Source organism: Triticum urartu, chromosome 4A (assembly GCF_056163025.1).
Source record: "Triticum urartu cultivar PI428250 chromosome 4A, HENAU_Tu73, whole genome shotgun sequence".
NCBI lineage: Eukaryota > Viridiplantae > Streptophyta > Magnoliopsida > Poales > Poaceae > Triticum > Triticum urartu.
The window spans coordinates 361,182,683-361,210,304 of record NC_141876.1 but is presented as its reverse complement, the minus strand read 5'-3'; the positions used below and the strand labels follow the sequence as shown (position 1 = coordinate 361,210,304).

Sequence of the window (27,622 nt, the reverse complement as noted above, 5' to 3'; positions counted from 1 at the left end):
GCTACATGAGAAGGCTCACCCTCCCACGACTATCATTTATTCAAAGAGGCATTTGGAGCTCCTTCACATGGATCTCTTTGGGCCTCCATCCTTCGATAGTCTTGGAGGTAGGAAGTATTGCTTGGTGATTGTGGATGACTACTCAAGGTACACGTGGGTGTATTTCTTCAAGAGGAAGAGCGAGACCCAACAAACCGTCGTTGACTTTGCAAATGAAGCACAATGTCAACACAATGCAAAGATCTTGACAATAAGAAGTGACAACGGCACCGAGTTCAAGAACTACACCTTGGATGAGTTTCTTAGTGACGAGGGAATCAAGCATCAATATTCCGCACCCTACACCCCTCAACAAAACGGTGTTGCGGAGAGGAAGAACCGGACGTTGATGGATGCGGCAAGGACCATGATGGCGGAGTTCAAGTCTCCGTACAACTTTTGGGCCGAAGCCATCAACACCGCGTGTCATGCATCAAATCGGCTCTACCTCCGCAAGGGCTTGAACAAGACTCCATATGAAATACTCACTGGTAACAAGCCCAACCTCAAGTACTTCCGGGTATTCAGGTGTAAGTGTTTCATTCTCAAGAAAGGTGTTCGGTTGTCTAAATTTGAGGCTAGAGCTTATGAGGGCATATTTGTTGGTTATGCTACAAACTCTCATGCTTACCGTGTCCTCAATAAATCCACGGGACTTATTGAGGAGACGTGTAACGTGGAGTTTGATGAGAATAACGGCTCCCAAGTGGAGCAAAGTGGCACTTGTGATGTAGGTGATGAAATTCCTCCTCAAGCCATAAGAAGAATGGGTGTTGGTTTCATCCTACCCATTAAGGAACCCCTTGTGGCCGAAGGAGAAGGACAATGCTCCAGTCAAGTGGATCCATCACCAACCCAAGGCCCACACGCTTCTGAAGAACAAAGTGAAGGCCCTCAACCTCATGAACAAGACCAAGGGCAAGATCATACTCAAGACGGTGTGGACACACCAAATGATGCCCAAGGTCAAGTTCTCTTCCCCGAGCAAGTTCAAGATCAAGAACAAGTTCATGACGGCACTCAAGATGATCAAGTAACCGCTCCTCAACTCACCACCGAGGATGAATTAGAGCGTCGTGCCGCCAAGGTTGCTTCCAAGCTCTCCACCAAGGATCATCTCATGACGAATGTGCTTGGAAGCTTAAGAAAGGGGGTAAGCACTCGTAGACAATTAGCAAATTATTGTGAGCATCACGCGTTTGTCTCTTGTGTGGAACCCCACAAGGTCTATGAGGCGCTAGAAGATCCGGATTGGCTCAATGCCATGCACGAAGAACTCAACAACTTCGAGCACAACAAAGTGTGGAGATTCGTGCCAAGGCCAACGGGGAACCACAATGTCATTGGAACCAAGTGGATATTCAAGGACAAGCAAGATGCCCATGGGATTATCATTCGCAACAAGGCTCGTTTGGTAGCACAAGGCTACTCCCAAGTCGAGGGTATCGACTATGGTGAAACCTTTGCTCCCGTTGCTCGTCTTGAATCCATTCGCATGTTGATTGCATATGCTTCTCATCATAACTTTAAGTTACAACAAATGGATGTGAAGAGTGCTTTTCTTAATGGTCCCATTAATGAATTGGTTTACGTCAAGCAACCCCCCGGGTCCGAGGATCCCTACTTTCCCGATCATGTGTATCAACTCGATAAGGCACTCTATGGCCTTAAACAAGCCCCACGTGCGTGGTATGACCACCTTACCGAGTTGTTACAAGACCGTGGTTTTGAAGTTGGGCTAATCGACCCCACTCTTTTTACTAAGAAGGTCAAAGGGGAGTTGTTTGTGTGCCAATTATATGTTGATGATATTATCTTTGGTTCTCCTAACAAAGCTTTCAATGAGGAATTTGCCGCTCTCATGACATCAAAGTTCGAGATGTCCTCCATGGGAGAGTTGAAGTTCTTTCTAGGGTTCGAAGTGAAGCAAAGAAGAGAAGGAACCTTCATCAATCAATCCAAATACACTCAAGACATGCTCAAGAGATTCAAGCTAAGTGACGTCAAGCCGGCTTCCACTCCAATGCCCACCAAGTGCCAACTTGACTTAGATCCCAATGGTAAAGTGGTGGATCAAAAGGTATATCGTTCCATGATTGGATCCTTGCTTTACCTTTGTGCATCTAGACCGGACATCATGTTGAGTGTGGGAATTTGTGCACGGTTTCAAGCCGCACCTAAGGAAAGTCACTATGTGGCGGTCAAACGAATCTTTCGATATTTGGCTCATACCCCAAACTTTGGCTTATGGTACCCAAGAGGATCAAACTTCAAGCTTGTAGGGTACTCGGATTCTGATTGGGCGGGAGACAAAGTGGATAGGAAGTCCACTTCCGGAGGGTGCCAATTCCTTGGTTGCTCTTTGGTAAGTTGGTCTTCCAAAAAGCAAAGTTGTGTGTCTCTCTCGTCCACCGAAGCGGAGTATGTGGCGGCCGGTAGTTGTTGTGCACAACTCTTATGGATGAGGCAAACTTTAAAGGATTATGGTGTCACTTGTGACAAAGTGCCTCTTTGGTGTGACAATGAAAGTGCCATCAAGATCTCTCTCAACCCGGTGCAACACTTCAAGACGAAGCATATTGAGATCCGGTATCACTTCATCTGGGATCACATTAGGTGAGGAGAGATCGAGCTCAACTACGTCAACACTCATGATAACCTTGCAGATATCTTCACGAAGCCCTTGGATGAAGCAAGATTTCGCGAGTTAAGGCATGAGCTAAATATAATCGATTCGAGCAATGTTGCTTGAACCCTTGCACACCACACCATACTCAATGTGTTGTCCTATTTAGATGTAGGCATGGACATAGGGGGAGTGATGTTCTCTCAATGAACTCTCCCTCCCCCCATTATGCATAAATCAATCAAGTCTTTCACATTAGCCATGTTTGATGGTATGTGTGCTTCAAAGACGAGTTTTGGTCATGGACCCGAGGATAATTCTTCGCAGTGCCATACCAATTGACTCAAACATAGGTGGCTACGGCCACCGCCCTCTCTTTTGGAGAGGTGGTGTCTCGTGGTTGGTTCGTTTGTCGTGTGCCTTTCTGGTTTTGTGTGTTGCGTGGTCTTGTGGTGTCGTGTTGGCTCGGAGTGGTTTGTGCAAAGATCTAGTTTTTCGCGCTCGAAACGTGCATCTTCTTGAGCCCACGGTACTACCGCGTCTGGGCGCGGTACTACCGCTCTGGTGCGGTACTTCGGAAGTACCGCACCGTGCGGTACTACCGTGTTTGGGCACGGTACTACCGCGCCGTCAAGGGCGCGTGGGGGTTATGACTCGGGCAGGGGAGTTCCAACTCCCCATACCCATTCATTGTCTCTCTCTCCACGTCTCTCCCTCTCAAGAACGGCGTCGGAGGCCCTCGCCGGATCTCCATCTCCGGCCACTCTCCTCGGATTCCGACCGGTGGGATAGTTCCCCACCACTTCCTCTTGCCATGGACCAAGGTTTTTCCCCAAATCCCTCTTTTTCTTGGCTGTTCTCTTGCTTCTAGGCTTTTGGGGAGAAACTTGTCGTTCTTGAGATTTTAGGCCAAATCTATGCAAGAGTAGGATGTAGGAGAGTCGTGATGCGTAGGAAACATACTTGATATGCTGTCTTGTGGTAGCTTTGTCCAACCGTAGTACCGCCGTGGTTTCACGGGCTTTCTCAGATTTGAACCAGTTCAGATCTGACGCGGTGCGGTACTACCGTGCCCGATGTGCGGTACTACCGTGCCGTGCGGTACTACCGCTCCGCAGACGCGGTACTACCGCGCCGGCCACGGCGCTAAGGTCGTACTACCGCTCCTACACCCGGTACTACCGTGATCTTGCACGGTACTACAGCGTCTAAGAGCCGTACTACTCTCTTAGCTCCGCAGCTCTTGGCAGTACTACTGTAGGGATCAAATCTCTCTCTAGGCATTTATCATGTGTGCTTTCTACTTGTTTCACTTGCTTTGTTGTGGTCTTTGCATTAATCTCTCTTGGCTGTTGTGGGTGTTTTTGCGTTATGTGTCTCAGGTGGTGGCTCTCGCCGTTCCAATCCCAGTCGTGACACTGGCTCCAAGCATCTGCACAACCCCCAAGATGAAGCCCCAGAGGGCTCCAATGCCTCCAAGCGCAATGTCAAGACCACTGCCAGCAAGCAAAAGGAACCGGATAAGGGCATGGACGAGATTTCAACCACTGAGTATGTTGAGCGCCGGAAGATCAATCCCTATGTGAATCCTTGGGCTATCCTCAGAGGCACCGAGTTGTTCTGGACCAAGCAACAGGCTCTCATCTATCTGGATGTGATCAAGAACAAGCAGAATACCTTCGTGGATGTCAAGTGGATAGACATGCATCACCTGCGGAAAGACAAGTTTCGTGACTATTTTGGAGAGGCTCTGGACTTGGTGGAGCAGTTTGCTATTGAGCCGGTGATCTCCTTTCACCTTGACTATGACCCTGAGCTTATCTGTCAGTTCTTTGCCTCAGTGTACTTTCATCCCGGGGAGGAGCGGAGGATGACCTGGATGACCAATGGCCGTCAGTTGTCTGCTACATGGAAAGAGTTCATGGATCTGCTGCACATTCCTGATGACGGGCTTCACACCCCCGTTGGCGTTCGCCCCCATGCCAACTCTGAGTCTGCCAACAAGAACCAGCTTTAGCCCTTCCTTGTTGAGAAGGTACTCCCCAATGGCAAGTCATCTTAGGTGTTGAACTCCTTTCTGGATATCATGCATCGCATCTTCCGCAACACTCTGTTCCCACGCATTGGCGACAAGAACAAGGTTCATGCATATCTAGTGGACATGTTGCTCTTGTGTGCAGAGGCACGTACTTCTCAGACTCAGCCACTTGATGTCTCACACATCATGTGGTGTGAGCTTCGGTTTGCGGTGTTCACTCGCAAGGTACCTATCTATGGACCGTACCTGTTTCTGCTACTCTCCACCACTTGGGAGAAGACGTATCCAGGTGATGAGTTCCTTGCTCCAGACTGGATTCGCCATGAGTCCATCAGCCTCCGCGTCAAGCCCAACTGGGCCAACACCACTACCCGTGCTGAGGCATCTTCTGCTAGGAGGGCTGCTGGTGAGGGGGAGGCTGCTGCTGCTGAGACTGCTGCTGAGGACCGTGCTGCTAGGTCCACCACTTCTTCCTCTGAGCCGTCATGGGCCAAGAAGCTGAAGGACAAGATGAAGACTCTCTTCTGCATGCAGGCGAAGGGACAATACAGGGCTCACGTGACTGACAAGGAGAGTGGCCGCCGTGACAAGAAGGTGATGAGGCTCTTTGGAGAGGATGTGTCTGGCGGGTCTGAGGATGTCATCACACCTGAGGCTGCCTGGATGTCAAAGCAGGGCTATAAGTGGACCAGTTCAGAGGATGACATCGAGGAGACTATCCCCGCCGCTGAGTCTGACGAGGAGCACGAGGAGCAGTGGGACGACTTCTCTGCCTGAGCCACCCCGTGTGTGTAGGTGTCCTCTCTGCCTTTTTGGCGTCTCGATGCCAAAGGGGGAGAGAGTGTAGGGATTTGCGTTGTGTCGTGCTTGGTGTGTTTGTTTGCTTTGTCATTTGGACCTCGTTTGCCTCGTTTGCTTTTGTTCGGTTTGTGCCTTCGAGACCTATCCTCCATATGGTGTAAGACATATGCACTCTATCTATCTTAGTTATCTTATGTCTGTACTATCTTGTCTAGTGATAAATTTGCCTTGTCTCTATAATATAGGGGGAGCTCTGTTCCTAGTATTCGTGCTCATCTAGGTGGCACATATTTAGGGGGAGCCCGTCTATATTATAGAGAGGAGGGGTTTGCTTTTACTTAATAGTATTTTTCCTTGTGCAATCCCGTTTTGTCATCAATCCACCAAAAAGGGGGAGATTGTAAGGACATATTTATCCCAAAGTGTTTTGGTGATTGATGACAACACATTTGCGGACTAATCGTGTGCCATGAGTTTTCCAGACACTTTTTTGCTAGGCACAAGACGATTGGGTGCCCCTCGAAGACTGACGAAGACGGCGTCTTTTCTACGTTTCTTTTTGGTGGATTTGAGTCGTAGGAAAGCCGTACTATTAAGAGGGGGTCCGCGTTGGAAAGGTTTGGGTGGAATCATCACGTACACGTCTCCTTTTATCCCCTCCTTCCTTGGAGCTTCCTCCGTTTTTCCTGCCTCCTTTGACTGGCTGCTGTTGTGGTTGCGGTAGTACTGCTCCTGGATCAACGGTAGTACCGTAGGCATCCACGGTAGTACCGTGCCGTGGCGCGGTAGTACCGCTGGTGCTCACGGTAGTACCGCTCCCCTGGAGCCGCACTACCGCTGCCCACCAGGCTAGTGCCGCCCCCTTGCGGTAGTAGGAGCGGATGTAATTTTTTACATCCACACCTGCCGCGGTAGTACCGCTTTCGCCGTGCGGTAGTACCGCGCTATGCGGTCAGGCAGTAGTACCGCCCCTCGGCAGTACTACTATGTCGGGTTTTTGCTACTTCTGTTTATTTGCGGAAGTAGGCACGGAAGTTACCCTTCCCCCTGGCTGGTACTTTTGCCTTGCGGTAGTACCGCATGGGGGGCGCGGTAGTATCGCGCGTGCGGAAGTAATGCCCCCAGCTTGCGTCTGTTTCTGTGCCGGGGTCGCGGCAGTACCGTGGGACGGTACGGTTGTACCGCACTGCCGTGCGGTAGTACCGCTTGGTTGCAAGCAGTAGTACCGCGCGGCCTTGCGGTAGTACCGCTGGCCAGGCGCGGTAGTACCGCTGGCCGCGGGCTGGTTGGTGGGTAACGGTTGGATCTTTTCCACACACTATATAAAGGGTCTCCTTCTTCCCCGTTGACTCACCTCTTCCACCATTAAAACTCCATTATTGCTCCAAGCTCCATTTTCGCCCGATCTCACTCCCTAGCCAACCAAACTTGTTGATTTGCTCGGGAGTGGTTGAGAAGGCCCTGATCTACACTTCCACCAAGAGATATTTGATTCCCCCTACTAATCCCTTGCGGATCTTGTTACTCTTGGGTGTTTGAGCATCCTAGACGGTTGAGGTCACCGCGAAGCCATAGTCCATTGTGGTGAAGCTTCGTGGTGTCGTTGGGAGCCTCCAATTGAGTTGTGGAGATTGCCCCAACCTCGTTTGTAAAGGTTCGGTCGCCGCCTCCAAGGGCACCAATAGTGGAATCACGACATCTCGCACTGTGTGAGGGCGTGAGGAGATTACGGTGACCCTAGTGGCTTCTTGGGGAGGATTGTGCCTCCAAACCGCTCCAACGGAGACGTACTTCCTCTCAAAGGGAAGGAACTTCGGCAACACATCCTCGTCTCCACCGTCTCCACTCTTGGTTATCTCGTGCCTTTACTTGTGTAGCTTATTTGTTTCATATATCTTGCTTGCTTGTGTTCCTATTCGTGTTGCATCATATAGGTTGCTCATCTAGTTGCATATCTAGACAACCTACTTTGATGCAAAGTTTAAATTGCTAAAGAAAAGCTAAAAATTGTTAGTTGCCTATTCACCCCCCCTCTAGTCAACCATATCGATCCTTTCACTGCCGGAGGGGGGAACCCTCACCGGTGGCCATCTTCATCATCCCGGCACTCTCCATGACGAGGAGGGAGTAGTTCTCCCTCGGGGCTGAGGGTATGTACCAGTAGCTATGTGTTTGATCTCTCTCTCTCTCGTGTTCTTGAGATGGCACGATCTTGATGTATCGCGAGCTTTGCTATTATAGTTGGATCTTATGTTTCTCCTCCCCCTCTTCTTTCTTGTAATGAATTGAGTTTCCCCTTTGAAGTAATCTTATCGGATTGAGTCTTTAAAGATTTGAGAACACTTGATGTATGTCTTGCCGTGGATATCTGTGGTGACAATGGGATACCACGTGCCACTTGATGTATGTTTTGGTGACCAACTTGCGGGTTCCGCCCATGAACCTATGCATAGGGGTCGGCACACGTTTTCGTCGTGATTCTCCGGTAGAAACTTTGAGGCACTCTTTGAGGTCCTTTGTGTTGGTTGAATAGATGAATCTGAGATTGTGATGCATATCGTATAATCATACCCACGGATACTTGAGGTGACATTGGAGTATCTAGGTGACATTAGGGTTTTGGTTGATTTGTGTCTTAAGGTGTTATTCTAGTACGAACTCTAGGATTGTTTGTGACATCTATAGGAATAGCCCAACGGATTGATTGTAAAGAATAACTTCGAGGTGGTTTCGTACCCTACCATAATCTCTTCGTTCGTTCTCCGCTATTAGTGACTTTGGAGTGACTCTTTGTTGCATGTTGAGGGATAGTTATGTGATCCAATTATGTTAGTATTGTTGAGAGGACTTACACAGCGAAAGTATGAACCCTAGGCCTTGTTTCAACACATTGCAATACCGTTTACGCTCACTTTTATCACTTGCTACCTTGCTGTTTTTATTATTTCAAATTACAAAGACTATTATCTACTATCCATATTGCACTTGTATCACCATCTCTTCGTCGAACTAGTGCACCTATACAATTTACCATTGTATTGGGTGTGTTTGGGACACAAGAGACTCTTTGTTATTTGGTTGCAGGGTTGTTTGAGAGAGACCATCTTCATCCTACGCCTCCTACGGATTGATAAACCTTAGGTCATCCACTTGAGGGAAATTTGCTACTGTCCTACGAACCTCTGCACTTGGAGGCCCAACAACGTCTACAAGAAGAAGGTTGTGTAGTAGACATCACCACCCACCGGCAAGCGAAACCCATCTTTTGCGTCGTTCGCTTCAAGAAGGTCCAGTCTACCCTGTCATAAGCTTTGGATAGATCCAACTTGTAGGCACAAAAGCTTTTCTCTGGGTCCTTTTCCTGCTGAATATGATGTATGCATTCAAAAGCAACTAGAGCATTATCAGTAATCATCCGTCCAGGAACAAAAGCACTCTGAGCAGGTGAAATAATATCGTACAATAAGGGCCTCAACCGATTAACCAAGCACTTAGCAACTACCTTATAAATGACATTGCACAAACTGATAGGTCTGAAGTCCGTGAGTTTTTCTGGATTGTCTACCTTGGGGACGAGGACAATGGAGGTGTCTTTCACCCCGTTCGTCATCACTCCTGTCCAGAAAAATTCCTTGACACCACTAATTACCTGCTCTCTCATGATCGCCCAATTCCTCTGGAAAAAGCGAGCTGGAAAACCATCTGGGCCGGGGGCCTATCTGGAACAATGCATCTGCTATTTCCTTTTCAGTGAACTCTGCACACAGCCGAGCATTCATGTCATTTGTGACTCGCGTATTAATCAAATCAATAACCGGATCAGCACATAATGATGTATCAGCGGTGAACAGTGAGGCAAAATAAGAAGTCGCCATGGCAGCCATGGACTTATGGTCCTTGTGTGTCACGCCAGCATCATCCACTAGAGCCTTAATATGATTTTTTCGCGCCCTCCATACTGCCTTACGATGAAAGAACTGTGTGTTTCGGTCTCCTTCACGCAGCCACGCAACGCGAGACCTCTGCATCCACAACATTTCTTCACGGTACAGTAGTTCATTCAGCCTATCATTGGCCTCCCTTATCTCTTTACGGTCTGCATTCATAGACATTAGCTCCTCAAGGCGAGAACGAGACTTATTAATTTCTTTGATCACGTTACCAAATTTTTTGCGGCTCCAGTCCTGAAGCTTCTTCAAATTATTTAGGCCATCCGCAATGTCGCCCAAATGAAGCATTGAGCCCAACTCCGTCCATGTGTTCATGATGACCTCTTGGAGAGACGGATCTCTCTCCCACATCACCTCGTATTGGCGGCATCGCCTACCAACTGCCTTTACGGGCTCCTCTTGGACGCACTTGAGGAGGATGGCGAGGTGGTCCGAGCTCGGAGCCACCAGGTGCTCCACCTTGGCCTCCGCGAAGGCGTCCCGCCAAGCATTCTTTGCCACGGCACGGTCTAGTCGGACCTTAACGTTGGCCCTCCCACTTCGCCGGTTATCATAAGTATACGGGAGTCCTGCAAAACCGAGATCACCGAGGCCACAAACTTCCAGAACATCACGAAGATCAATCATCTGACCTGCCGAACGAGGTGTTCCGGAGAAGTGTTCAAAGCTCCACATAGCCTCGTTGAAGTCTCCAATTACCATCCACGACATGTCAGCCTGCTGGTGTAGATCACGGAGGAGGGACCACATGTGATGACGGTCCTCCGTCCGGGGTTCACCGTATACGCAGGTAAGCCTCCAAGGTGGCTCACCCGCCGCCGCAGTCACATACGCATCAATATATCGTTCATTTATATCTTTTACAACCAGACTCAAAGACTCATGCCAGTATAGGGCAAGACCACCAATAAGACCAACACTATCTATGCCTTCAAAACCACTTAAACCTAATCGAGCACTGTATCTTTTCATTTTATTCCTAGGCTGCCTAGTTTCACAAAGAAAAACGATACAAGGGGAGTGAGTCTGTGCTAGACTCATGAGATCATGAACTGTACAAGGGTTCCCCCCACCTCGACAGTTCCAGTTGAGAATATTCATTGCTCCTGACGGGGCTCCGCTGGCCCCGTCAGGTCACCGGCGGCCCCATGGCCGGCTGCCTCCATAGTGTTGGTCCTCTCATGCATCTCCTGATCATGGATCTCTCCTCCGCTTCCTATTTGCTACACATCAAGGTTCGCCTCCAGTCTATGCTTCTTAGGTGTTCCTTTAGCATGGTCATCTCCTGCAGTACGTTTGCCGAACGATGAAAGGTCATCAGACAAGTCTGCGTCTTCCATCCTCACTTCCTGATATAAAATCCTTAAGGCCGGAATAATGTCAAAGCTCCTCGGCCCGCGACTCCGCCGTGGCTTGCGCAAACTTTCTAGTAGATGGAACTTGGCGATCTGCTACAATTTGTTCCTTCTGATCCCTGACGCTGGTTTGGCCTTCCAACTTGCGCATCTGCTCAACATGCAGCTCATCTACGAGCTGCTTCACACGCGGGTTCATCGCCGTGATGGCCTCGGATTCCCCTTCAGAAGGCTTCGGGTGGGCGGCAACCGCAGAGGGTGCCCCATAATCACCCCCACCGACCTCTGGGTTCACCTCGGTCTCTGACAGCAGCTTGCCCTCAGGCGCCACAACCGATGACATCGAGGTTGGCTCGAAATTACTCAGCGGCTCGGTTGCGGAAAGATGAGGATCTGGTGGTTTCTTGCAGGAGGGATCGAGGATCCCTAGGTTTTCCGGGTATCGTGGCCTTCCCGGACTCCTCCCGATTCCAGGCTTCTGATGGGGCATGACATGATCGCTACGGCCACAGGGGCCATGCGATCTGGTGGCGGACAGGGCCGCCACGGTTCCGTAGTCCTGCCTGGGTGAGGACACGGAGAGGAGGCCACACGCGGCCAGAGCGACGTCCGGTGGCAGTAGCAGCGTGGCAATCACCTCCCGATCGCCATGGGCGCAGAACCCTAGCGAGGCCATCCCTCGACAACGAGAATTTTCCGTTGTCTTGATTTTTGAAGGATTTGAATCCTAAGTTCTTTTTTTTTTCCTACAGTGTCTTTAGAAATAGAGTTCAAATCTTTAGACATGTTCAAAAAAAATCTTTTGACATGTACTTTATTTTGGAGAGAAAATTGCATCCACTCAAATTTCTCGCTATAGTTACTTTGTGTTTTACACAGATGTGTTGAAAATCTTCCTGCAACTCCGCATCGGACACCAACTGAACAGGCGACGATTCTAGCAGCTGCACCAGTGGCGATGCCAGCACCAAAAAGTTATAGGTTCAAGTGCACTAATTTCTCCAGAATGTCCTAATTTATACTCCCTCCGTTCCGAATTACTTGTCGCAGGTATGGATGTATCTAGATGTATTTTAGTTTTAGATACATCCATTTCTGCGACGAGTAATTTGGAACGGATGGAGTATTACACAAACTAGATGATACCCCGCACGTTGTTGCGGGAATATTTGCAATACATTTCGATGATATGTGATTTCTATGAAACATGAATAGTGATACTATGAAAACTAAAATTGCAAATCCATATGCTTTATTGTGTTTGATTAATGTATTGTAAAATATCTAATATATATTTGCATGTTGAGATGGACATTTTCATGTGCATGAATGCATGTTGTGGTGGGCCTTTTGTCATGCATGTTGCTTGATGATGTGGCATGTTGAGAGAAATATGTTAGTGGAGCCTAGCTATTTAGATATAGAAGATATGAATAGAACTGGGATGCAGGTTGACCTAGGAATCTTCCCCAATTTTCTTCTCATCTAACGCACGCTGGGTTGCGGTCACAAGCTTAGGTCCGTCCAGGGAAAGCCCGCGCAGTGCCAAAGATATATACAGCAGCTGGCCAGTTCACTTAAAATTCGGTTGCTATTGACACACAAGTTCTTGCAGCATAGCGGCTCATCACCACCTTCCTACAGTAGATATCGAAGTGAGCTGTAAGGATAAAAAACTGGGGAATTAGATGGATGGAAAGAAGGTACTCCAACGATACCAAGTGAACTGCCAGGATGCAGCATACTCGGAAGGAGCAAAACCCCTAATAGTAAAAGGAAGCAGTTTCCATGCCGGATCTCAGTTTCGATTACCGTCTCCCAAGGCCAGGTAGTAGACCTCAAAAAAAAAAGGCCAGGTAGTAAAAGTAAAAGCAAAAGCAAAAGCACCACGCCGTGCATCTTTGTTTTCAAACACAAAGGCTGCGGACATGGTAGTATTAGTAAACAAACCATAAAGCCATGCATAGGTAACATCGTAGTGCTTCCTCCGGTCCTAAATATTTGTCTTTCTAGAGATTTCAACAAATGACTACATACGAAACAAAAATGAGTGAATCTACACTCAAAATATGTCTATATATATCCGTATGTGGTAGTCCATTTGAAATCACTAAAAAGATAAATATTTAGGAACAGAGGGTAGTAATCATGAAAAAGTACTGATGAAATTAAGACATGTGACTCATGAAATCACGAAAAAGGAAGACATAATTTGTGCAATGTACATACACATATAGTTGCAGAAATACTAGTGACCCAGCACGACTCAACCAATAAAGTTAAATGAAAATTATCGCAAGAAATTCCTAAAAAGGAATACTAGAGAAGTTAACTGTCACTAAATCGAGTCACCCAAAAAATACATGGAAATCATTTGGGAGCCGGTATCTTCAAAAAAGAAAAGAAATAGGATTACAGTGCTTCAATTTTATTTATTTTCTTGAATCAAACTTTATGTTCATAGATCCAGCGTTGCAATGGATCCAGGATCTCAAATGGAAGACACCACAAGTTCTAATTCTGAAGGTGTGATTGTCCTTACATACCTTCTGTGAACAAAGAATTTTTGAAGGAAAAAAAAAATCATCTCCCATATCTAGCACACATTTTCTTTTTTGCTACAATAATTGTTCTCGCCACCCTACCCCTGCCAGGAACTCCGTGATGCCCACCTAAGCAAAAAAAGATAAGTTATTCCTTTAATGCATTATTTTTTACAACTGCAGAGATGATAATAAAACAGACGAATGACTATTTATGAGGAAACATAAAACTTCAGCAAGAAAAAAACAATTTCAGGTCTATTCTGCACCAGCTTGGCAAAATCTTCGCCATAAAAGGGTGGCATATTTTTGCTACACATCTTATCAAGTCCATCCCGTTCGATCATTTTCAGAAGTCATTTGGATTGTAACTTTACGCAAGCATCCTATTAGCTAAAGCATAAAGCCTACCTCCAGCAGGGCCCTACATGGATCCTATTTATGAACTATAACTCAATTTCCCCGATGAATCGAGGATAACTGCAATGCAGGTGTGGGCATAGTTCCTTTAGCCACCAATTTCATGAAAATGTCAGATAACACCAACGATAAATCAGTTAAATGATAGACTATTCAGACACCTAACAATGGGATTATGCAGCCATAAGCCATGACCAAAGTTATGCATTTGTTCAATCTAAAATTTCTCATCATGAAAAGCAACATCTTGATCACCCCCGAAAGGAAGACAGCCATAGAAACAGGAGGATCTCAGAATGCTAAAGAACCTAGATGGAACAAAGTTCTTGTGAGCATGAAATAAACTCTATCTCAGCAGGCAAAACATAAAAAATGGTGCAATTAACTAGGACGAAAACAAAGATGGACTCACAAGTAGCTCCATAATTACCGTAACACATCCTCCTGACAAATGTTGGAATGCAAATATAACTATAACGATATAAGCAACAATAGTGGATTTTACTTTGAAGATGCACCCAGCAGACCACCAACAAAAACAACAAGAACAACAAAGCCTTTAGTCTCGAACAAATAGGGGTACACTAGAGCTGAAACTCATAACATCTCGAAACCAACTCATGGCTCTAGCACGTGGATAGCTAATTTCCACGTATCCCTATCAATGGCTAGTTTTTCGGTGATATTCCAGTCCTTCAAATCTCTCTTTACGGATTTCTCCCATGTCAAGTTTGGTATACCCGACGTCTCTTGACATTATCAGCATGCTTTAGCCGTCTGCTATGCACCGGGGCTTCTAGAGGCCCGCGCGGAATATGCTCAAACCATCTGGGCGATGTTGGACAAGCTTCTCTTCAATCGGTGCTACCCCAACTCTACCCCGTATATCATCATTCCGGACACGATCCTTTTTTGTGTGGCCACACATCCATCTCAACATGCGCATTTCCGCTACACCTAACTGCTGCACATGTCGCCTTTTAGTCGGCCAACACTCATCGCCATACAACATTGCAGGTCGGATCGCCGTCCTATAGAACCTGCCTTTTAGCTTTAGTGGCACTCTTGTCACAGAGAACGCCAGAAGCTTAGCGCCACTTCATCCATTCGGCTTTGATTCGATGGCTGACATCTTCATCGATATCACCATCCTTCTGCAGCATTGACCCCAAATATCGAAAGGTGTCCTTCTAAGGTACCACCTGCCCATCAAGGCTAACCTCCTCCTCATGCCTAGTAGTACTGAAAGCGCACCTCGCGTACTCAATTTTAGTTCTACTAAGCCTAAAATGTTCCAATTACAGGGTTTATCTCCGTAGCTCTAACTTTCTATTAACCCCCGTCTGACTATCATCGACTGGCACCATGAGATAACTCCTTGTATATCCCTTGTGACCTCATCCATCACCAAAGCAAAAAGATAAGGGCTCAAAGCTGACCCTTGGTGCATTCCTATTTTAATCAAGAAGTCATCAATGTCACCATCACTTGTTTAAACACTTGTGACAACATTATCATGCATGTCCTTGATGAGGGTAATGTTCTTTGTTGGGACCTTGGATCCCACCACATGACATTCCATGATATCTTATCGTAGGTCTTCTCTAAGTCAATGAACATCATATGCAGGTCCTTCTTTTGCTCCTTGTATCTCTCCATAAGTTGTCGTACCAAGAAAATGGCTTCAATGGTGGACCTCCCAGGCATGAAATCAAACTGATTTTTGGTCACGCTTGTCATTCTTCTTAAGCGATGCTCAATGTCTCTCTCACATAGCTTCATTGTATGGCACATCAACTTAATTCCACGATAATTAGTACAACTTTGGACACACCCTTTGTTCTTGAAGATTGGTACTAATATACTCCGCCTCCATTCTTCCAACATCTTATTTTCCCAAAAAATGAGGTTGAAAAGCTTAGTTAGCCATACTATCACTATGTTTTTTAGGCCTCCACACCTCAATGGGGATACAATCAGAGCCCATTGTCTTGCCTCCTTTCATCCTTTTTAAAGCCTCCCTGACCCTAGAATCCTGGATTCGCCGCACAAAACACCTATTGATATCATCAAAGGAATGATCCAGTTCAATGGTAGAGCTCTCATCCGCTCCATTGAACAACTTGTCGGAGTACTCCCGCCATCTATGCTTAATCTCCTCGTCCTTCAACAAGAGCCGATCTGCTCTGTCTTGGATGCATTTGACTTGGTCGACATCCCTCATCTTCCTCTCTCGGATCATGGCCATCTTATAGATGTCCCTTTCACCTTCTTTTGTATCTAAGCGTGTAGAGGTCCTCATATGCCCGACCACTTGCTTCACTCACAGCTCGTTTTGCGGTCTTCTTTGCCACCTTATACTTCCCTATGTTGTTTGCACTCATGTCCAGGTGTAGACGTCTGAAACAGCCTTTCTTCTCCTTAATAGCCTTCTGGACATCATCGTTCCACCACTAGGTATCTTTAGCTTCGCTTCTACTTCCCATGGTCACTCCAAACTCCTCTGAAGCCACCTTATGAATGCAGGTCATTATCTTCATCCACATGTTGTCTGCATCACCTCCTTCTTCCCAAGGGCCCTCTTTAATGACCCTCCATCTCCTTGAAAGCCCGAGCTGCCTCCTCCTTGAGCTTCCACTACTTCGTTCTAGTGATTTTGGCGCGCTTATCCCACTGGGCACGAATCCAAAAGCGGAATTCAGCCACCACGAGCTTATGTTGAGGGACAATAGTCTTTCCAGGTATCACCTTACAATCTAGGCAAGCACGTTTGTCTTCTCTTTTCGAGAGGACGAAATCAATCTGGCTAGAGTGTTGACCGCTACTAAAAGTCACTAGATATGATTCTCTTTTTTTAGAGAGGATGTTAGCTACGATCATGTCATAAGCTAGAGCGAAGTTTAAGACATCTCCTCCTTGATTCATGATGCCATAGCCAAAGCCTCCATGCACCCCTTCAAAACCCGTGCTAGATGTACCCACGTGGCCATTGAGGTCTCCTATGAAGAGCTTCTCGCCAATAGGTACACTACTAACCATGTCCTCCAGGCCTTCCCAGAACCCCCTCTTGGCGTTCTCATTGTGGCCTACTTGTGGGGCATACACGCTGATAACATTAAGAACTAAGTCCCCAACTACCAGCTTGTCTAGGGTAATCCGGTCCCCACGCCTCTTGACGTCAACCACTCCATATTTGAGGCTCTTGTTGATCAAGATACCTACTCCATTTCTGTTTGCAGTTGTTCCCGTGTACCACAACATGAAGCCAGTATCCTCCACCTCTTTCACCTTTTGTCCCCTCCATTTGGTTTCTTGGACGCAAAGGATATCAGCAACTCTCCTCAGTTATGTATCAACTAGCTCCCGTAGCTTACCTATCAGGGACCCTACCTTCCAGCTACCTAAGCGGATCATACTAGGCTTGGCTAGCTTCCTTACCCTTTGCATTTCTCGAGTCAAATGTGAAGACAGTTGCTCATTTTTCACTACACATGGACGTCGATGTAGCGCGCCACTAAGGATGCGACAACCCAATCCTTGCTCACTTGTCACCGTATCCAAATCAAGATACGGCGCGCCACCAAGTGGGTGACGGCCCAACCCTTGCCCATTTGACACCACACCCGGGTTCCGATATGGCGCGTCGTTAAGAGGGTTACTCCCCAACATGATACAAACTGCACAAATTCAAAGATATCAATTTTTAGAATCTGATTTTACTTCCATTTTGAAAGAGTTAAGAAGGAATAGGATAACACAGACATGCTCAATAAGCACACAAGATGATGAGCATGATCTCACAAGAAACGCAAATACTAATATGACTCGATACCCTTCTATTCTCTTGGATCCTCACCCTGGAGGCTTCGCCTGATGCTGCTCTGTAGCTTCCAGCACCACAGACTGGGACATGCCGGCGCGGCCTTGATCTCCATACTGACACCAGCTCCACTATCCCCTGGTTAAACCCCTATCAGCTTCTCCCTCACCTGACGGTACCATCAATTCAATGCTGAGTCCCATTTTACTCTTGACCCAGCTCTACCCTCTCTCATCCTAAAGAAGGATTTGGGAATGGGGAATTCCATGGCCTCATCCCTCAATGCTGCTGCCTCTCACCACCTCACACATGGCAGCAATTAATACTTCTGTAGTGTTAGTAACAAGTCAAAGCAACTATTTATTGGAGACCTACTTTGCACAAAATGGTTCATTCTCTCTCTTCCTAGTAACAAGCTAAGTAATACCTTGTGAAGATGCTCTTGGTGTGCAACTAAACCTAAATTTGCAAGGGAAATTGCTAACCTTCTGGTTAAGGTTGGATGGATAATTTGGATTCTGCAAACTCATGCTTTTATAGTAGTAAAGTGGTACAGATACAGAAAATAAAAACAGAGACCATGTTGCTCATATTGATGCAAATACAAGTTCTTTCTCTTGCAAATAAATAAATAATAGAGAAGGCCACATATGCAAAGTAGAACAAGTCGCATTAATGTTCTCTGTATTATGCAACAATGAAATAGCCACACCTGAATACAAGCTAGGTGCTGGGTAAACAATGTTCTTGTATTGTTAGCTTCAGGCCTACACGAACTAAGAGCAATCAAAAGGCACTTCGACCATGGATTTCGAGTCGCTCGACTAGTCGCGACTACTCATCGACCAGTTCCAGGGCCGACTCAGCCTCCCGACTCGACTCCTGGGATGAGTCGAGCGACTCGCGCGACTAGTCTTGACTAGTCGCGGTTTTTGGGTCGAACGACTCGAGGCAACGCTGGATCTGGAGCACTCTCCCGCCGCCGTGCTGCTGATGCTGCTGCTGTGCTGCCTCGCTGCTGCTGCTGCGCCCTTGCCGCCGCGCTGCTGCTGCTGCTGCTGAAGCTGAAGCGGCAAGAGGAGCAGGCTGGGAGGAGGAGCGGTGGCAAGAGAGCTGCTGCGGGGGAGTTGAGAGATCCATCGCTGGGAGGAGTGGTGGACTGGTGGCAAGAGAGTGGCAGCGAATGTGTGGCGGCTGTGGTGAGGGAGGAGGGAGTGTGGATGGTGGATTAGGTCACGGGAGGAGTATATAGCTACTAGATGGGCTTTTGGGCCACAGGGAAGTGCATAACTAGTGGCCCATCTCTCAGTTGGCCCTGGTTACTGCTGGTGGTGGTGTGCTCCTCCCCTCCTCCCTTGGTTGCTGCTGCTGCTGTGCACTTGTGCTCCTCCCCTGACTGCCTGCTGCTTAACTCACGTCGACTCGTCGCCATGTCGACTCGTCGACCGTGAGTCTAGACTAGTCACGACTAGTCTAGAGTCGCCCTCCCCGAGCGACCCGTCGACTCATCGACTCGAAAACATTGACTTCGACTAATTTCTAGCTCATTCACTATGCAGTTGGCTGGAATGTACCTGCAATATTCAGAATCAGCATCGGTCCTTAGTCCATGTAGTGAGGTGTTGTTTGGACAAAAAGCTCCTCATCTTCTTCATCATCATCGTCTTCGTCGGCACCTACCCAGTTGCTTGGGTGATGCTGCGAACGAGGGTTATCAACCACAACTTCTGTAGCAAAACAAAAAGGCAGTCAGCTGAAAATTCAGTGCCAACACAAATGTATGCATTTGAATTCTATGGGTGTCGCTGAGATAGTTAACCAGGAGGCTCTTCCAAGTGATCCATTTGCACAGGCTGCTCTCTGTAGTATAAACTAGTTAAGGAAACAAGTAACCAGAAGTAGGATAGCAGAAATAACTTACGACTCAGATCTTACAACTCCCCAGTTATGACTCACAACAAATGAAAAAACTGCATTAACATCAAATATGTTGACATGATTTGCCAGTTACTTGTAGGAATTAATAAATGGTCGGTATATGATTCTTTTAGTGGAGTTGGTATAGGAACTAATTGCATTAACCAGATGTATTTGATTGCTTCGTCAGTAATCATTCTCTACTGAGTCTCTACAAGATGATTTCCTTTTGGACTCGACATCTTATATCAAAAGTCACCATTTCTCCAATTGGAACACTATTTATCAGCGTATCTCCTACAAATAGAGTATATTACCATTGGTATGGCTGTAAGTTCACTCCTAACACAAGTTCAAATTACCTTAAAAGATGCTATGGTTTGAACAAGCTGAAACGGAGTAGATACCCCAAAACTCCGAGGAAGATAGGTTAGTCAAGCGAGGGTTTGTCTGTGTAGTTCTACAACATGTGGTCCCGAAAGATTTCATGTTTGGGGATGCTGGTATAGTGGTAAACTTGTAAACTTTGACCAAGTCTAGAGGGAAAATACCAACATCTAAAACGCCAAATCAATGTCATTAGATTCATCACAAAATATATTTTCATATGGACTAAAGTTCATATTGTAGATATGGATAATTTTCTAAATAAACTTGGTCAAAGTTTGTGAACAATGACTTCCGCGAAAACCAATGTGCACTATATTATGGGACGGTGGGTGTATTATAATCCCAACTAAAGCATATCTCAACTATACTAGCTCAGATTACTAGAGAGGACAGGGAAATGACTTCTGTTAGTGTGCCTGATTAGCTAATTTGATAGCTGCAAGGAGATATATAGCTGCAAGTCCTGACTTTTGTGGTACCAAATTATATCACTCAAATAAATAATAATAATAATAATAATAAGTAAAGCGACTTAATAGGATACATATAGTTTGCGTTATCTGTCACTGGTAGCTTGCAGGGAGCATTGGTATTGGGAAGCACTGATGTGTCATTCAGCACGTTAGCTCTTCCATTTCTCTCCATCTGGGCACGATTTTCTGCGTTAGCTTCAAAGCTTTTGGGAGTAACACCTGTTTAAGAAAGTTTGCTTATTTTAGATAGCTTTGATGATAGATGAACAGGACAGTGCTACGATTAAGAGATCAAAGGAACTTTCTAGCACCAGCAGGTTTGATTACACCCAGGCATGTGAAAGTCCATGCACTGTGATCTGACATTGACCTCACAAAAGTGGTCAAATGGTCATGATGTTTGATACAGGCGCTTTGGCCGTGTCTCTTCTCATCAGATCATATTGGTGCATAGTTCAGTGTAGGAATGCATGCCTTGAGTGTGACCATATCGATGGCTAACAAGAACCTTTTGCCAAAGTGATACACACCTGAAAGCTCTGACCATATTCTTGTATGGTTTGAGACATTTTCGGGAACTGGTGATGGTGCAGCAGCGGCAGCCCTTGGTTCTTCTGCATGATGTGCTGACGTAGGTGGCTGCTGAGGCACACTGCCATCATTTAGTTGTGATACAAGCATAGTGGCTAGAACTAGAGTTACATCGAAATTAGAACTTGAACCATCATCGATTCCAAATCTTGGAGCCAACAGGACAGGTCTGCAATTCAAATAAAGCCTCATGGGTCATGGGGGCCAGTCAGAAAACATAACCAAATTCAACAAGTAAACTACTTACTCGCCAGCCTTCTGATAGAATAGGAGAATATCAACCTCACATCCTTCACAAAATGTTAAAAATGCCTAGATTGAAAGAACAGAAAATATATCTGTCAGATTTGTGCAGTCACAGGTACCAGACCAGAAGACAGAGCCATCAATTGCCAAACCCTTGTGTTGTTTTAGAAAGCAGAAATGAAGATAGTATTTCCTATTCTAAGCTCGACTACAAGTGAGGACACACACATACAGTTATCTCCTGAAACCATTTCTACTTTTACAAAGAAGTATTCCTTGACTTGGTTAAAGGCAAATAAGTTCCGATTAATTTCCCATTTCAAAGGAGAGATTACATTATTTCTTTTAAAGTTGACGATCTAAATCTTTTGGCATGAAGAGAGAAGAACAAATCATAGAATCACCTTCAATTCTTTCACCCCAAATGTGACATCTACGGGATCACCAGCATGCTCATACTCCAAGAACTCCTCTGCTGGATCGATCCACAGTTGTGTGTGCAGCCTACTGTCGTAGTCATCTGCAATTCCCAAATCACGTCACAGTTGACAGCCCCATAGAAATTTCACCACCACGCTATTTTTTGCACACCAAAGGAAGGAAACCTTTACCTTTGGTCGGGTCGATGTAGCTTAGGAGCTCGACTGCCTTCCCCCCAGTGGCATCATCGACGCCAGGCAACCGTGCAGCAGGCTGGGTGGCAATAAAGGTGAGCTCCTGCAGCGAGGACTGGAAATTGGAAAGCAGGCGCGTGAGATCCCGTGGCCGTATGGCGAGGCGGCTGGGGAAGCCGTTGCGGTCGAGCGCCAGAGTCTGCACGTCGGACTCGGCGCTGCACGAGATCCGGTGCGTCTTCTTACGCCCTTGACAAGACAAGACGCGAGAAGGCACATCATCAGCTCAGAGCGGCAAATTTGGGGAAAGAGCAAAATTGGCGGGAAAACAGGGAAAATGCGCGCCAATGTTGACAAAAAATGGGGAAATTTTGAGCACGTCAATGGCAAAACCCTAGAGGGAGGGAGACAGGGAGGGAGGGGCTGGGAACATGTACCGCTGATGCAGTGGATGACGAACTCGAGCTTGGACGCTTGGGGGTTTGGGAGAGAAGCGTTGAGGCGGTCGACCGCGGAGGTGGGCGTGCGGAGCACAGCGAGGACGGACTTGAGGAGGACGCTGCACTGGAGCGGCGTGGACGACGGCGCGGCGGCGGCGGGGAGGTGGAAGTGGTCGAAGAAGCCGCGCGTGAGGGAGACGGACGCGAACGCCGACCGCGAGCTGTTGAGCGTGTGCAGCTCCAGCTGTAAGTAGATTGAAATCGTGAGAACCGCCGGTGAGGAATGGCAGGTGTGGGCTGCGAGGAGACGGCGCACCTTGTCGGGGTAGGCCTGGAAGACGAGGTCGGAGCCGATGCGGGCGAGGCAGGTGACGAAGCGGGAGAAGGTCCGCAGCGCGCCGCCGCTCATCGACAGCTCCATGGCCTGCCGCGCGTTTGGGGGTTTCGGGGGTTTGGGGACAAGAGGAGGAGGAGCGGGAGGGAAAACGGAAAGGAGGGAGCGACGTGGGCTTTGGAGTATTGGGCTGGTGCCCTCCACGGCCCAAGGAGCAAGCGCTGTCTCGCTGCCGGTGGGTCCAGGACAGGACCCTAGGGTTTACGAGCCCTCCCTCTGGCCGCTCCTGCTATAAAATCCCGGCCTCACACACCCTTGCGCCGCCGCCGCCGCACCAGCTTCTCTTCGTCCTCCCGCAGCCTCATCGAATCCAAGAGATCAAGGTGCGTCCCTCTCTGCCTCCCCTCCCCAGCCACCCTCCTTTCTGTAATCTGTTGCTCGATCTTGTATGTCCGCCTTGCTGCTTGTTCGTCGATTCGTTCCCATCCTGCGTGTTCACGTCTTCTTCTTGTCACCAAGTGCATATTATTGTTAGCGCCGTAGTGCTTGGTCAGGATCTATGGCTGGCCTAGTATGCATAGTTTCGTCCCTGTAACCGCAAGATGGAGCAACTATGCTACTGGATTCGTGGTTAAGCGCGAGCTTGTGTCCCAGATCCTGTTATTATTTCGTATATAAATTAAGTAGCAATCGATTCCTGCCATCTGTTTGTTAGGGTCGATAAGAATTTCTGTTGATGTTGCTAGATTCCTGGACACGACCCACTTCCCATGGCCTCGAGCAGCTTTCAGCTTTCCTCTTGTGCTTAGTTTGTGCCTCAACTGTTTCTTCTGCCATTTGCAGTCGCTGTTTCGAGCCGCCACCATGCAGAACGAGGTGGGTGACATGGTGGACCTCTACGTCCCCAGGAAGTGGTTTGTCTCATGCACACTCTCTTTAGTCTGATTATGTGTGTTTTGCAACGGTGGATGCGTGCTTAATCATTTTCTTCTGCTTCTTGCAGCTCGGCCACCAACAGGATCATCACGGCCAAGGACCACGCCTCTGTCCAGATCAACATTGGTCATGTTGATGAGAATGGCCTCTATGATGGCCGCTTCACCACCTTTGCTCTCTCTGGGTTCGTCCGTGCTCAGGTAATCATCTATGTTGTATTGATTGATTGAACTAAGTGTGTGGTCACAAGTTTTGCTCATCAAATTACTATTTCCAGTTATCATGTTACTGTTGATGAGATAGTACTAAGCTCAGTGTACCATTTTAAGGAAATGGAACAGGTGTCAGATATTTTCTATTGGTGGTGCCTACTTGCTTATGTCAAAACCTGATAATCTTGACCATGAACATGTATTTTCATCTGTACTTTGTCTTGTCCTTGCACTCAAGTAATTGTTTGAAGACTTGTCACCTTTTAGTTCCGAGTGTTATAGTTATCTGATTCAAATGGATGCTCAGCATTATCATGTTATCCACTTTGGTTTTGATACTTTGAATTCACCAAAAAATATTGTAACTGTTTTGATAATTGTTGGGTGCATTCTTGTCTTGTATCATATACATTACTTTACTCTCACAGCTTGTTCTGTTTTGGCAGGGTGATGCTGATGGCTCCCTGGACAGGCTGTGGCAGAAGAGGAAGGCTGAGATCAAGCAGCTCTAGATGTTGCTAGTAGTTTTACCTGGAACTTGTTTCCTTCCCATGTCTACCTAGCTCTTGGATGTCTGTGGTTGGTTTCAGTTGCTACTATGGAAGCTAAGACTTGATGTCACTTGGCCTGGTTTCTTGTGAACATGTTTTTGAGTTTAATCTGTGTTGAATGCTTGATATATGTCCATTGTCTTGTTGCTTAATGTTATACTGATGCTACTATGGAAGCTAAGACTTGATGTCACTTGGCCTGGTTTCTTGTGAACATGTTTTTGAGTTTAATCTGTGTTGAATGCTTGATATATGTCCATTGTCTTGTTGCTTAATGTTATACTGATGATTTGGCCCTTATTTTACTAGCAGATTCTGACCATATGGCTCTGTGTTGAGTTTGTCCCTTGTTATTCTTGCTTCAAAATGAATGTACTCGAGTAACAACAGCAGCACAAGTAAGCACGCATTTTGCCATGCAGACGTCTTGCGTTTTGGCCAATTGAAATCCTTAGATTTCCAAGACGTCAGACGCTGTACTTAAGCCTATCTTATTCCATCACACTATTTCCATTTTCTGGATGACTATTGATGCTGCAGTCATTCATACAGATACGGGCTTAGTTAATTTGCTGTCACATTGTTATCACAAGCTGTAAACGGCTTGCGAAGGAACTCTCGTGCTATCTTACCGTTTGCTCCTTCCGGCTAGAAGCCACCAGGGATATGCTCGTTGCCGGTGATCCTGAGCAACTCGGCCGGCGTCCGGCGGCTAGGAGAGGGAGTCCCTGTCGGCGGAGAGCAAGTTGTGCCCACAGGGCACCCTTACTTCACTTTTTTATTTTGCATCTCGGGCGTCATGGTGAGCCCCTCGTCCTTCACCCTTCACCAGCTGGTTTCTCGTGGTGGAGACGCGGATCGGTGAACTCTGCCACGGTGATCCCCTTGTAGGGTGGCACCGTCTCGTGCTTGCGTTCGAAGAGCAGCGCGTGGAAGACGGCGTCCTGTCCCACCTCCACGCCTAGCAACCCTGCAAGAAGCTGCAACAAATAATAGTACAATGGTTACTACGAGTAGTGTCGATGTGCATGGATGCGTTGTTGGATGGTTGATTTGGTTACGTGTTTAGTCTGGTAGCCGTCGATGATGGGGTTGGTGCCGGTGTAGCCGTTGATGCCCAGGTAGTGGATGACGTAGGACGCCAGCAGGAAGTTGAGGCTGTGGATGTAGGGGTCGAAAGGAGGGTTCAAATGGTAACCAAATGCTTGGTCCATGACCCTTGCAAAGTTGTTGGCACTCAGGTCGATCTTTGGCCTAGGGAACCCACCCACTGTGTTCTGGATGGCCCTGCGACCAAAATGAAGGGCAACATATGGATTTTCAGTACCAACTTGCTTCCATCTAAGTGGATTTTCAACGTAATAATCAAGTAGAGTAATAACAGTAAAAATGATGTGATCGTTGCATGCAGACCTCAGGTGTCCGACCTCTTAAAGACCAAACTCCGCGGCGATGCGCCATGTCGCCTCGTCGAGGTTGGCTTTCATGGCGCCCATCGGAGCCCCCCCCCCCCCCCCCCCCCCCCCCCCCCCCCACACACACACACAATGTCAGGTTGGGCGTCAAGCCCTTTGCCGAACGCCGCGTGGAGGAAGAACTCGGCCTCGGTGTACTCAAGGTTCAGCGTGAACTGCATCGGGTTGACGTCGTACAGGAACACCGGGACCGGAACGTGCGGAGCCGGTGGCTGGCAACGAGGCCCGCCATAGTCCGAGGCCTGCACTGCCACCGCTGACGCCTTGGCTGGAGGGCAGGTAGGGTCGACCTCGACCGCATGGCCGGATGATGCCCTGCATGTACATGCTAAGGCTAGGACTAGGAGGAACAGGAGCAGGAGAGGAGATGATGCCATTGCCATCCTAGTTAGCTAACTCGAGGTTTAAGCATCCGATCCGACGATGCTGGGCTGAAGGTGTATGGTGACATCTCTGCTAAATTTATAGTACGTTCAATATCTCGAAGCCGCTTGTAACGTTCCAGATGTAACATTCCATAATTGTAACTCTAACTCTTGCCATTTTCGGTAATGTTATATATTATATTCTTCGTGATTGAGTTTTGTCCTCATTTTGCATTTTGTTCATGTCATGCATTTTATCTCATGTTATCATGTGCATCCCATTTGCATTTGTATTCGTCTCATGCATCCGGTCTTTTTTCCCGTTGTCCGTTTCAGGATCCGACACTCACACATGCACCCATTGCACCTCTCAGATCTTGTTTCGTGAGCGGGAGAAAAATGTTATCGGAATGGACTGAGATTTGTCGAGTGGCGTTGATACATCACCGGTAGGCCGTCTGTCAAATTCCGTTCCATTTGGAGGTCGTTTGATGCCCCAACGGTTAACCGTGTAACCGCCGAAACCCCTCTCTCTTTGCAGCTCAACACCCCTCCACAACAGCCCACTAGCCCATCTAAACCTCCTCCATGCTCTCCGTCGTTGGATCACGATCGTCTGGGCAAAAACCGCACCTCATTTGGACTCTCCTAGCTCCATCTACATATAAAAAGGCCTCCCCTCCAGAGTCATAGGCAAGCCCTAGCCATTCCGCTCCACGCGCCGCCGGACACGTCCGCCGATGGCCCAGCTAACCAGGCGTTGCCACGTGGCCCTCCGGCCGCCCATCACCGCCACCGCATCCGCGTCCCGCGGCCCGCCAAGCCCAAACGAGGCCCTCCCGGCCCATCCGCCCCGTGCCGCCGCCCGACCGCACCCGTGCGCCAGCCGCCGCTGCGATGCCGGCCTCCCTCCTCGACCTCGTCGGAGCAGGAGCTCCGCCGCCGCCGCTCGCCTCCCGGCCTCGCCTCGCCGCCAACCGCACCTGCCTTGCCCGCGCCGCCGCCCAACCTCGCCGCCGGACCCCGCGCCTCCGCCGCCCCATCGTCTCCGGCGCCTCACGCCGACCCCGACGTCCTCCTTCCCCGTCGGCCACCTCCGCGCCGCCCGTCTTCGGTGAGTTCGCCGCGCCTCGGTTCGCGTGCCCAGTCAAACCCTAGATCTGTGAGGGTAAAATTTCTCTGAGTCCCCGAAATATTTCATCTCATGTGCACATGTTCGACCGTCCATAAGTTCGTGCTCGTAGCTCCGTTTTGCATGCATGATATACCGAAATGTTCGTCTCGTGATGCTCTACATGCTAGTGTCATTTGCATGCATGTTACTATCCACATTGATGCACTAATCTTCATTGCAAAAGTGCTAAATGATGTTATCTGTTGGAAATTATCATAACTTGCTGATTTGTCTTTTTCATAGCATTTTGTGTGCTCATCTTTTGAGCATCATGTCTACATGTTTTAGGAGCATCTTCATGCCATATTTACA

At 47.7% G+C, this 27,622-nt stretch overlaps 3 protein-coding genes across 4 annotated transcripts; 1 reads left to right on the top strand and 2 right to left on the bottom strand.

Annotated features, from left to right (window-relative positions):
* Positions 1–9,145: 9,145 nt before the first annotated feature.
* On the bottom strand, positions 9,146–10,165 carry LOC147975861 (uncharacterized). The gene has a single exon (XM_087520611.1). It carries the CDS (start codon positions 10,163–10,165, stop codon positions 9,146–9,148), a length of 1,020 nt encoding a protein of 339 aa, XP_087376737.1.
* A 3,051-nt stretch (positions 10,166–13,216) lies between these two features.
* On the bottom strand, positions 13,217–22,739 carry RAD9 (cell cycle checkpoint control protein family). 2 transcript variants are annotated; one of them, XM_048715037.2, is made up of 10 exons: positions 22,580–22,737; positions 22,261–22,507; positions 21,821–22,072; positions 21,614–21,729; positions 21,211–21,275; positions 20,903–21,132; positions 20,444–20,591; positions 19,412–19,452; positions 19,167–19,319; positions 13,217–13,481 (listed from the first exon to the last, which is right to left on the bottom strand). In XM_048715037.2, exons 1-9 carry the CDS (start codon positions 22,682–22,684, stop codon positions 19,195–19,197), a joined length of 1,329 nt encoding a protein of 442 aa, XP_048570994.2. In that variant the 5' UTR covers positions 22,685–22,737; the 3' UTR covers positions 13,217–13,481; positions 19,167–19,194. The 2 variants fall into 2 exon arrangements, with proteins under 2 accessions (XP_048570994.2, XP_087374544.1); XM_087518418.1 differs by having other exon boundaries at positions 22,261–22,739.
* An 85-nt stretch (positions 22,740–22,824) lies between these two features.
* LOC125551741 (small ribosomal subunit protein eS21) lies at positions 22,825–24,489 on the top strand. The gene is made up of 4 exons (XM_048715039.2): positions 22,825–22,980; positions 23,441–23,511; positions 23,601–23,733; positions 24,192–24,489. The coding sequence occupies exons 2-4, from the start codon at positions 23,462–23,464 to the stop codon at positions 24,255–24,257; spliced, it is 249 nt and encodes an 82-aa protein (XP_048570996.1). The 5' UTR covers positions 22,825–22,980; positions 23,441–23,461; the 3' UTR covers positions 24,258–24,489.
* The last annotated feature ends 3,133 nt before the right edge of the window (positions 24,490–27,622 follow it).